Source organism: Otolemur garnettii, unplaced genomic scaffold (assembly GCF_000181295.1).
Source record: "Otolemur garnettii isolate 467f Iridium unplaced genomic scaffold, OtoGar3 scaffold00281, whole genome shotgun sequence".
Classification (NCBI taxonomy): Eukaryota; Metazoa; Chordata; class Mammalia; order Primates; family Galagidae; genus Otolemur; species Otolemur garnettii.
In genome coordinates this window covers 462,373-474,249 of record NW_003852676.1, presented here as the reverse complement: position 1 = coordinate 474,249, position 11,877 = coordinate 462,373, and the positions used below count along the sequence as shown (strand labels likewise).

The window sequence follows — 11,877 nt, the reverse complement described above, 5'->3', positions numbered from 1 at the left end:
TCATTGTTGTTTGGCGGGTCCGGGCTGGGGATTCGAACCCGCCACCTTAGGTGTACGTGGCTGGCGCCTTAGCCGGTTGAGCTATAGGCGCCGAGCCTACCTGCTTGTATTTAAATACCACTCCCTGCCCCCAGCTGCACCCCAGCCCCCTCCACAGTGCTCTGGGAGAGCTATAGGCTGAACAGAGAGGACTGTCAGTGGAAACATGAGGATTAGCCGCATTTGGGAAAGAGCTTTGATGTGTTCCAAAGTCCAGTTGTAAAACAAAACTAAAGTAGAGGCCCCCAAACAGCACTATCTTCAGAGTATTTGTATTCCAGGGTCCTATGCCAAGGTCTTGGAACTATTCCTTATCAAGCCTCAGAGAAGGAGACATTTAGATCTCAGGAGTCTGAGCGCTGGCACTCAGGTAGCTGAGTGTCATGCCTTCAGCAAGCGTTGCACAGGAGCCGGGGCAGAGGTGCTCAGGGGCCAGGGCAGAAGTGATCGGGGGATTTGCCTCTTGCACAGCAAGTGAGTGCAGGGCCAGGACTGACCCCCTAACTCAGAGATCAGACTGCCATCCAGGATGCTATATGGCTGCCTACTAGCCCAAGGCCTGGGATCTTTTCAGTGCCCTTCTCCCCCCAAAGATGACATGTGACTCTCAGGATGTCTGGCCACATAGGCCTCTTATAGGCCCCTGATGGGCTCCATGCAGTGCTGACTTTGAGGTCGTAGGAGGGAGGGGACACAGGTGCAGACAGGTGGCAGGGCTGCCAGGACACTGAGAATGCTCCCTCCCCCCACAGGAGAGAGAGATCCAAAGTGCCCTACATCGTGCGCCAGTGTGTGGAGGAGATTGAGCGCCGCGGCATGGAGGAGGTGGGCATCTACCGAGTGTCTGGAGTGGCCACGGACATCCAGGCGTTGAAGGCGGCCTTTGACGTCAGTGAGTGTCAGCCCAGGCAGTGTGGAGGTGTGGGTGGTGGTGTCTGTGCTGAGACTCTCAGAGCATCTTCCATGGTCCAGGCCTGTCATGTTTTTCTCTGCACCTTTTCTATACTGTTTTGGTTTTTTTAATTTTTGTTTTTTGAAACAGAGTCACCCTCGGTAGAGTGCTCTGCCATCACAGCTCACAGCAACTTCAAACTCTTGGGCTCAAGCGATTCTTTTGCCTCAGCCCCCCAAGTAGCTGGAACTACAAGCGCTCCCCACAATGCCTGGCTATTTTGTTTGTTTGTGTCAGTTGTCATTGTTGTATAGCAGGCTCAGGCTCGGTTCAAAACTGCCAGCCCCAGTGCATGTGGATGGTGCCACAACCACTGTGCTACCAGTGCTGAGCCTTTTTTTTTTTTTTTTTTTTTGAGGCAGAGTTTCACTTTGTCACCCTTGGTAGAGTAGCATGGCATCAGGAGCTCACAGCAATCTCAGACTCTTGGGCTCAAGCAATTCTCCTGCCTCAGCCTCCCAAGTAGCTGGGACTACAAGCACTACCACAACACCCGCTTTTAGAGATGGGGTGTCTTGAACCTGTGAGCTCAGGCAATCCATCTGCCTCAGCCTCCCACAGTGCTGGGATTACAGGCGTGAGCCACCATGCCCAGCCCTGCTGTTTTATTATTTGGAAAGATGAGAAGACAAGAGTTGTGGGAGGAGCTTCTGCAGAAGCCAGGCCTTACACTATCCCAGCCACGAGAGCCGCTAGCTCGGCTGGACCAGGGACTTCCCTGGGGCCTTGGCCTGCCTATCTTAGGAATGGACAGGAGATGCCAGGTTCAAGGGTCAGTGCAGTCTCACTACTGGCCAGCTTGAGAATGTGGTGTGGAAAGGGCACTGATGTAACCCAGCTCCTGCCAGCAGCATCGCATCTCTACCTCATCTCAGTAACCCTCATGCTGGGAAGGAGGCAGAACTGCCCCAAATGCCAGGGGAGGCTTGAAGACACCAGAGGGTTCTTGCCCAGCATCAGCCTCAGAGTGACAGGTGGTAGGAACAGAACTTTGTGCCCACAGACCCTTCCTTCTACAGGGCACACACCACTCACTCTGGTCAGAACCCCTGGATGGGCCCTGCTGTAGTTTTTGCTCCCTCTGGGCAACCAGAGTGGACCCAGCCTGTGGCACAGAGGGTCCAATAACCACCTAAACCCAAAAGAAGGTACCAGTTTAATCACTAAAACAGATCAGCTAGTCCCAGTGCCTTCCTGCTCTCAGAAGACTCTGGCACCAGAACAGTTGCTATATACAGGGCAGAACCACCCGGTTCCCTGCCAGGCGCTGTGTCCTGCTCCACTGGACACCCCCTGGCCAGCACATCCAGCTTTGCTGCCAGGGTGCTCCTAACTACCAGAGGAGAGGGGCACAGGCCTCCCTGTCGGCCCTGCGCAGGTGCAGAACTGCACAGGGTTGCTTAGGAGGAGGAGTAAGATGAGCTGCTCAAAGCGGGGGTGGGGGGGGACCCACAGCCAAGGCAGAGACTGCAGACACCCGGGCTCAGGATCCATTTCCATGCTTTTCCCAGATAACAAGGACGTGTCGGTGATGATGAGCGAAATGGACGTGAACGCCATCGCCGGCACACTGAAGCTCTACTTCCGAGAGCTGCCTGAGCCCCTCTTCACAGACGAGTTCTACCCCAACTTCGCCGAGGGCATTGGTGAGCATCCCCACCTCTCCACTCTCCAGTCTACTGCTGTCCTTGGCGGCTATTGTCAAAGGCAGGGTGCAAGAGCCCAAGCCACGCCCCTCCACCATGGTCTGCATTTCAACCCAGCCCCAGAAAGCTGTCTGCAGGGCCATGGGGATGGGAAGCAAGCCTGTCTGTGAGGCCTTGACCCTCCCCAGAGGACTGTCCCCATCCCACAAATAAGTCAAGAGGGTGACGCCTGTGACTCTAACCCCAGGTCCTGGCCCCATCAAGTGCAGGTTCACACTTAGCCCGACCCTGAGTCAGCCTGGAGGGTGATGTCCCAAGGTGTGCTGGCATAGGAGGCGTGTCTGCCTCCCAGGGCTCAGGCCGCAGACCCCATCTCCCCAGCCGGCATGTGCCCCAGCTTGTACAGGGCAATGAGGGGCATCTGGGGATGCAGTGGGGCCGGTGCCACCCAACCTTCTCATCCCACCTGCTTAGTTCCAAACAGGCCTTTTCCTGCCTTGGGCTCTTCTGAGTGGTCAGAGGTCAGAGGAAGTGGCTGAGTCAGCCCCAAGGGCAGGTCTACCCATGAGCATCCCCCGTACAGCCCTTCCTGCTGCTGGTCCCTGGTGCCACTGACCCCTCTGAGCGAGAGCAGAGATGTTCAGGAAGTTCTCAGTCTGCTCAGGTCCCCATCACGAGGTCCCTGTGGGGGGCCAGCACTGCTGTGTGAACAAGGACAATGACGAGCCTGGACTGGCTTGTGCAGTGGTGCCAGGAGCTCTCTGCGGCTGCCTGTGGGAGGTCTTCAGCCTGCTATCGTGGCTCTGGAAGTCACACACCTCCACCCTCTGCAGCCCTTTCAGACCCTGTTGCAAAGGAGAGCTGCATGCTCAACCTGCTGCTGTCTCTGCCAGAGGCCAACCTGCTCACCTTCCTCTTCCTTCTGGACCACCTGAAAAGGTAGCCCCAGTTCCTCTGCAGGGGCCTGAGGCTCCAGAACCCCCAGTAGCAGTGTCTCATTGGCCCCAGCCAGACTGCCTAGCACCCAGGGCCTTTTCTGCATACCCCATCTGTAATTACCCCCTCTGGGGATCAGCACTTTTGCCATGCCCATCTATCCCCCTTCTGCCACCCCCCACACACACCATGGTCTTACACAAATAGCAGGGTGCTTCACTATGGCCAGCAGTGCACCTGGCCTCCCATCCTGCCCCCACCCCATGTCATGGCTCAAAAAGAAACTCAAGTATTCCTTGTCCTAGGTCCCTCAGACTCAGAAGAACCTAGGGTGCAGTCTGCTTTCCACACAGCCAGGGTCAAGGTCCTCCCTCCCTGGGAGGCTGTGCTATATAACCTGCCACCACATATCCTGAGGACTCCAGGGTGGCCTGATACCTCTGCCTTTATCCTGGAGTTGGTATTGAAATAGCACCCTCTGTTATGGCCTCTGCAGAGTGGCAGAAAAGGAGGCAGTGAACAAGATGTCCCTGCACAATTTGGCCACGGTCTTCGGCCCCACGTTGCTGCGCCCCTCGGAGAAGGAGAGCAAGCTCCCTGCCAACCCCAGCCAGCCCATCACCATGACCGACAGCTGGTCCCTGGAGGTCATGTCCCAGGTATGGGGGGATAGGCTCTAGCCCATGCTACACTGACCTGCCCCGAGCCCTGTCAGTCTTACCACCCACATTTACACTGACCCACCCCAAGCCCTGTCAGTCTTACCACCCACCTTGTACATGGCATTGGCCAAGGTTCAGAGACAGGGACTTTCCTAGACCCATGTGGCTGGTAGGGGCAGGGAGGACCCAGGCCACCAGGTGGTCCTGCTGGAGCACCTGGCCCTGAGCTGTAAAACAGCCCAAGTCCTGCCTGATTGGGACCTCACCCCAGCAACCCCTCCAGGTTCTCTTGTTGGGCTCAGGTCACCAGCAGGGACCCTCAGCACCCTGAGCTGGACTTAGGCACTTGGACCAAGAAGACCCACACACCTGCAGCTGTCAACACCCTTCTGAGCCATTTTCCTCCTCCCGGGCAGGTCCAGGTGCTGCTGTATTTCCTGCAACTAGAGGCCATCCCTGCCCCGGACAGCAAGAGACAGAGCATCTTGTTCTCCACTGAAGTCTAAAGGCCCCAACTCCATCTCCAAGAGTCCGGCAGAACAGCCTGGAAACCTCTGGCTAAATGGGCCATACATACAGAGCGGGAACCGAACCTTCTTGAAGTGTTACTGGGTCACCCCAAGAGTCTGGGCGCCTGCCAAGAGACAGCTACCCCAAGCAGAAGGCCAGGTGTGCCTGGGCAGGGCCAGGGCTGGCCTGGGACTGTGGTTTTCCCCCACTGCCACCAGAGGGCGCCCCAGTGCGTCTCAGCGTGCAGGCCCCGCCCCTGGGCGCGGGTTAAGAGTGATTTTTATGAACTTAACTTATCAGAGTTTAAAAGATTTCTACTGGATCACTTGTCAAGATGCACCCTCTACGGGGAGAAGGGAACACGACCAGATTCCCTCACTGTTGTGTCTTGAATAAACGCTGCTGCTGCTTCATACCGTGGGGGCCACGGCCCTGTCCCTGTGTGGGTGGGGGCCTTCCCACTCCCCAGACTCAGAAATCCGACTCCGGTTTTAATAGGGCTTGAGAAGCTAAGTAGACACGGTAGCGTTTTGACTCCATTCACTGCTTTCTCCTTTGTCTTTCCAGAAGGATTTCTGTGCAGAAATGGGTCTGCTTCTGGCTCTTTGCTGTTGCTTTATTTCTGCTGTGTGTACGCTCCGGGGAGGCAACACCTCCTGGGGGAGGCAGCGCCGTGTGGAGCCTGGAAATGTCCAGGGACCGGACACCAGGGGGAGGGAGGCCTGGGCCGCGCACTTTATGGTATTTTCTCCAGGGAGAGTGATGGTATCGACTGACCCGTTTGCCCGCTGGCCCAGACTCTCCTTTTTGGCTTAAAAAGGCCCTGAGTTCTCTGGCTTCTCTCTGCCTGGCCCCTAGGCGAGCCCCACAGTCCCTCCATTCCTTCTCTCTCCTACGAACAGACTCACCTCACTTTTGTAAGAAGTTTCCTCTTTTGGCAGCGGCAGTTTGCTGACAGCTTGTTTTAAAAAAATTTGATCTGAAATAGCCTTTTGATACTTGAATATTTTTAAGTTTTATATACATAGTTTCTAATTTTTTTCCTAACAGATTCAGATACCTAATAAGATATTAGAATGTACTCAGTGGACAGCCGGTGTCCCAGTAGCATTTCGTCTTCCTGTGTGGGCCAACTCTGTTTTCTCCAGGAGTTGTTTCTGAAGTCTCTGGAGCATGGGGAATGTGGGGGCAGGGGGTGTGTAGAACAGGCCAGGCACAGGGTTTCAGGGGCTCTCATCCCAACAGGCCTGCTGCCACCCTCACTCTCTGCCCCCTGTCCTCTCTGCACACCCTCCTGATCACCCAGCTTCTATAAAAGAACCATGGAGGCTGCCAAGTACAGTATTTTGAAGAAACAAACTTAGGAACTTTGCATCCCTTTTTAAAGAGGAGGGGAGGGCAGGGAGAAAGGAAATAGGCAGAGTTTCTATGCTGGCCTTGCAGGAAGAGATGACGCAGCTGACCAGAGAAGGGACGCGTTGCTACACTCAGGAAAACACGTGTGGATTTTCTGGTGATGGCACCAGTCCCCGGTGTCCATCGATCCTTCCCGAGTTGGAGGTGTTGAGGGTTCACGCTTGTATCTGGGGGCAGCTCCAGGGAGCCCATGGCAGCCTGACAGCTAAGGGCCACACGCCCCCCACTCTCCCCTCTGCTCATGGACCTACCGAGGTGGGGAGCAGAAAACAAAGGCACTTGAAGGTTTTACATCTGTATGTGGTATTGATTTGGTTGTATGAGAGCAGAGGCACCATTTTAAAGTAGTGCCTCCCTCCCTGGGCGGACAGATGGGAGTCTTTGGCCTCTGCATGTGTCTGGGCCCAGGGGGCTCCTCTGGCCCGGCTTCCCTTCTCCGTCCATCTCAGCAGCCCTCCTACCCTGCAAGGGGGACACATTTTGCTTAGAAAAGCCAAATCCTCCCCTTGTTTCTGCCTCCTCCAGTGTCTCACAGTTTGCATCGGTCGCCTTGAAACTGGAAAAGCAATATATCATGTCTGTGCCAATTTTCCTTCCCTCCCTGACCACCTTCCCCCCTTTTCTTTTTATTTATGTAGGATGTGTGCTGTGTAATGACGGAATGACTGCTCTTTTCTGTGTAGTTGTAAAAGTGCCCCTCTGCCACCAGGCCACAGTGATGATGGTTGCTTTGGATCTGGGGCTGCCGTCACCCCATCTCCCACCTCACAGGCTCGTGGGTTGGCAAAGTAGGCAAGAGCCTAGCACCCAGTGTGAGCTCCCGGGAGGTGCGGTTGCCGGACTGTGCCAGTGGAAGTGGTGTTTTTCTGCCGGGGCCCCTGGTTTAAGCAGCAAGCTGTGGTCTCTGCTTGGAGGTAGCCCCGCCTTCTGGCAGTGGGTGGCTGGGCTCTTAGCAGCTGTGGTCCTGCTTTGGAGCTCAACTGTCTACGTATAGCCAAGGGGAAAGACTGCTGACAGTTTCATTAAAGTTACCTGAGACTACGTGCATTAGTGGTGATTTCTAGATTAAAAAGAAAAACCAACATGGTGATCACTGGGAAACAGCTCTGAGCTGGTGGGGTGGGGTTGAGGTGCACAGTGACAGGCCTTGCTGAAACACCAGCTTCAGCATTAGGACCCGGTGCAGCAGCAGCAGCTCCACAGAGCTCAGCACAGTCTGGTGTGGGCAGGGACCACAGCCTTAGGTGAGAGGAGGGACAGATGGCAGATAGAGCTGGCCAGCCAGTGTTCCTTTGCCATGCTGGGCCCAGGGGCAGGGAGGGCTCCAGCCTGGGGTCTGGCTCTTACAAGCCCTTTGGTCTTGGCTGTTTCTGCTCAGACCTGAGCCTGGTGCTGCTTCCTACTCAGTGGATGGGATGTGGACTTTCTGAGCCACTCCAGCCTTGCCCTCAGAAGTCCGCCCAGCTCACAGGGGACAGACGTGCAACCCGGGTCCTACCTTGATGAGTGCAGCTTAGGGACAGCCAGGCCACGTCCACTCGGCCTTCAGCCATGCCTGTGTCAGTCATTACCCTGAGTCCCCCACCCCCAGGGGAGCAAGGCTCACCTAATAAGGACTGCAGTTTACCCATTGAGGTGGCCGAAGGATGGATGAGTCCCAGGTCTTTCTTGAATTCCCAGGAGGTGGTTCCCCTCATCAGCCACCTGGTCAGCTCTCTGTGGGGGGCGGGGAGGGCTGGTCACATGGTTTCCTACCTGCAGCCTGCCCATGGAGGATGCTGTAGCCATGGCCAGTTCCTTGACAGAGGGAGGCTGTGGAGGTGTCTGGGGAGAGACAGGACCGGGGATAGCAGCCCTGAGCTCAGGTTCTCACTTCACTGGCCCAAAGCTGACCTAGGACTCCGAGGGGTGGGGAGGGAGTGTGCCTCCATCCTTAGGTCCCCTGAAGGCCTCACAGCCCCCACACAGGGTTTGCAGTGGGTCCTGCCTTTGCTGGAGAACCTGCGTGGATGATACACTGTTAGCCCAGACTGATGTCTGCTGACAGGGAAAGGGCTGCCGCTGCCCCACTCAGAGCGTCCAGCCCTGAAAGGTGACAGCACTCTTCCCCACTGCCTTCCTGGGCATGGAGACCTGCTGCAGTTGGCTCACCAGATTTTCCAAGCAAGAACTGACAGTGGGTGTGGCCCCCAGCACAGCCCAGGGAGCAGGACAATTCACTGCTGCCCAAATCTGAGATCTTCACACCTTGGTGGGGCCTCCTAATTCAATCCCTTTACTTGATAAGTGGGGAAACCAGGGTACCCAAAGCAGCCTTGATGCACTCGGTGCCCAGCTTGATCCAGGAGCAGAGGCTGAGATCCAGGTGTCTTGACACCCTCTTGCCCCAAGCTTGGTCCCTTTATGCTGCATGAGATGCGGCCAGACCTTGCCCATCAATCCAGCCTGGACCTCTATGCTCATGCTCAGCACCCCAGCCCCAGCCCCCTGGCATGACACTCTATCTGAATAAAGGGAAGGCAGGATTTCATATAGAAATCTCAGAAGGACTTATACACCCACCCCACAAAAAGAACACCCTGATGGGCAGTGCCTGTGGCTTAGGGGGTAGGGTGCCAGCCCCACATACTGAGAGTGGCGGGTTCAAACCCAGCTAAAACAGCAGTGGCAACTGCAACAAAAAATAGCCAGGCGTTGTGGTGAGCGCCTGTAGTACCAGCTACTCAGGACACTGAGGCAAGAGAATCACTTAAGCCTTAGAGTTGGAGGTTGCTATGAGCTATGATGCTATAGCGCTCTACTGAGGGTGATGTAGTAAAACTCTTGTCTCCAAAAAAAAAAAAAAGAACTCCCTGATTACTTCTAAAAAGAAACGTTTACATGGGCTAATCATGCCAGGCTCTTGCAAATAGCTTTTGGAAAGATAAAAAGAAAACATGAGGGGTGACAGGTGCTGTTTGTTGGCCCAAATGGAGTGGCTGCCATCAGTCAGCAAACAGGATTACAGAGCACTCCTGGGTGAGGGGTCAGACCCCGGGTGTCTAACTGGAGAGAGACATGGCTGCCCAGCAGAGCTCTGCGGCACCCCAATTCTCACAGTACAGAAAGGCCAGCTGAGGCTGTGATGAGATAGCCAAACAAGGAAATGGATTCCTGAGTGTCAGGGCCCCAGTGCGTCTCTCAAATGTGGCCAGATTGGAAAGACCAGCTGCTATGGGCAGGCAAGGGTGCTTTTCTGAGAGCTCCCAAACAAGGTGATGCCAAGTGCCGTGGACTGGGCAGCCTGGCTGGATGTCCATGGCCATGCATTCCAGGGAAGGCTATCTCAGGGCTTCTGTGGCCAGTTCTCTAACTAGAACAGGGGGACCCAGCCCTTCTGAGGGCTCAGTCCACACACTATTTTGCCGTTTCCCTCCTATGGACAGATGGGGCAGGGTTTGCCCAGAAACCCTCCCTTTAAATAGTTTCCAGTCACTGTCAGTACTGGAGCCAGGTGCAGTGAGAATGTAACATTGAAGCATCAAAGCTGGGGAACCAAGGTGTGGGGCCAAAACAAATTCAGGTTCCCAATAGCTGTGAGCTGAGAAGCCACCAGAAGAGAAGGCACCAAGATGGCCTGAGGCTTGGTGGGGGGGGAAAGGTATTTGGAACAAGCTGAGGGATCTGTGATCTTTTTGTTATTGTTGTGGTTTTGGTTTTTTCTTTTTTGAGACAGAGTCTTACTATGTCGCCCTGTAGAATGCTGTGGCATCACAGCTCACAGCAACCTCAAACTCTTGGGCATAAGCGATTCTCTTGTCTCAGCCTCTCAAGTAGCTGGGACTACAGGTGCCCACTACAATGCCTGGCTGTTTTTTTATTTTGTTATTTATTTTTTTAGAGACAGAGCCTCAAGCTGTCCCCTGGGTTGAATGCTGTGGCATCACAGCTCAGAGCAACCTCCAACTCCTGGGCTCAAGCGAGTCTCTTGCCTCAGCCTCCCAAGTAGCTGGGACCACAGGTGCCTGCCACAACGCCCAGCTATTTTTTGGTTGTAGCTATCATTGTTATTTGGCAGGCCTGGGCTGGATTTGAACCCACCACCTTAGGTGTATGTGGCTGGCACCTTAGCCACTTGAGCCATAGGCGCCGAGCCCCCAGCTGTTTTTTTGTTGCAGTTGTCGTTGTTTTAAGCCTCCGTATACGTGGCCAGCACCCTACCACTGAGCTACGGGCACCGCCTCAGGATCCATGATCTTTGTTCATGTTCTCCATCAGACAGATGCTCCGGAACTGCATTTTCCAAGCAGGGCTCTTTCATCCATAAGAGTCAGGAAAAGGTTCCCAGGCTCCCATTCAGGGGTACAGGCCACAGGAGCCCTGTCTACCGCAGCAGGCTGGTGCCTGGTGACACCAGCCAGACCACCCCCTGGGCAACCCACGCTGGGGTCATGGCCAGTCTCTGCTGCCCAGCTGGTATTGCTCATTCCCATCCTCTGTCCGCAGTCCTTCCTGGCCACCTTGGCACTTTCCAGGCTCTATCTGAAAAGAAACGCATGGCTATTATGACTGAACTGTGTCCCCCCAAAATTCCTACTTTGAAGCCCGAGCCCCCCTAACCCTGTCCCTCCAGCTCAGCCCCATGACTGTAGTTGGACAGGGGGTCCTTAAAGAGGCAGTTCAGGTTGAGGTCACAAGAGCAGGGCCAGATTTAAAAGGACTGGTGTCCTTATAAGAACAGACACCAGAGGGCTCACTCCCTGCATGTGCACAGAAAAAAGGCCACGTAAGGACGCAATAAGATGGAGGCGTCTACCAGCCAGGAAGAGGGGCCTCCGGAGAAACCACCCTGATGGCCCCTTCTGGCCTCTACGACTGTGACAGAGTAGCTGTCCGTTATCCAGACCAGGCTGAGGATTTTGTCACAGCTGCCTGAGCTGACTTATGCATTCGCTTCTGACCCTTGACCTGACCCTTCAACATGGAACCCACTTCTGTTCCATGACCCTGTTAGAGGGAGGCCAGGGTGTCTACTGACCACAGGAGGGGAGGGGGCTGTCAGCCTTCCCCAGCTGAGGCTACATCAGTGAGCCCTTGGGACAGACACATTCCACATGGCCTCATCGTCCATGGCCAGTCTCTTCTGATTCACGTCACCCTGAGGCTCCTAACTCCAGTCACCAGCCAGGTGAGGACCCTGCATGGGTGTCCCTTCCCTGCTTGGAACCCACTACCTCTGCCCATTAGCACAAATCTCTCACTCGTACCTTTTAGAAAGCAGGAAAAGATGCAGGAACACACCTTGCAGACCCTTCCAGGCCCTCCAGCAATGGCCCCTGGGTTTCCTCCTTCTCCATCAAGCTCCCAGGAGGTCCCACCTCTGGCTGCCCATTCCCTCTGTGTCCAGGCCAGCCTGGCTCTGGCTGGTAGACCAAGGCCCCGAGTGGCCTGACCAACAGTAGCTCCAGCGCTGGCACCTGTGACGTTGATACCTCTCCCTCACCCTTGTCCCCTTTCATCCCCTGGCTGCTGTGACAGGCAAGGCTTGGTGAGAATTTAAGATTAGTTCCTCCCCAGGGTGGTTTTCTCAACAGGTTTGTTTTTCCTTCCTCCAGATCTTTCTAAAACTCTGAACTGCCTCAGGGATTTCCTATAAACACAGCATATCGGCTTGGCACCTGTGGCTCAAGCGGCTAAGGCGCCAGCCACATACACCTAAGGTGGTGGGTTCGAATCC

General features: G+C 55.1%; 1 protein-coding gene across 1 annotated transcript in view; it reads left to right on the top strand.

Moving 5' to 3' along the window:
• Positions 1-5,158, top strand: part of BCR (BCR, RhoGEF and GTPase activating protein) — a 144,072-nt gene extending 138,914 nt beyond the window's left edge. Inside the window, exons 21-25 of the mRNA XM_023508839.1 lie at positions 792-931; positions 2,503-2,637; positions 3,471-3,576; positions 4,070-4,232; positions 4,652-5,158. Of these exons, the coding sequence (XP_023364607.1) occupies positions 792-931; positions 2,503-2,637; positions 3,471-3,576; positions 4,070-4,232; positions 4,652-4,741 (634 nt within the window). The 3' untranslated portion in view covers positions 4,742-5,158. The remainder of the gene's footprint in view (positions 1-791; positions 932-2,502; positions 2,638-3,470; positions 3,577-4,069; positions 4,233-4,651) is intronic.
• Positions 5,159-11,877: the final 6,719 nt, after the last annotated feature.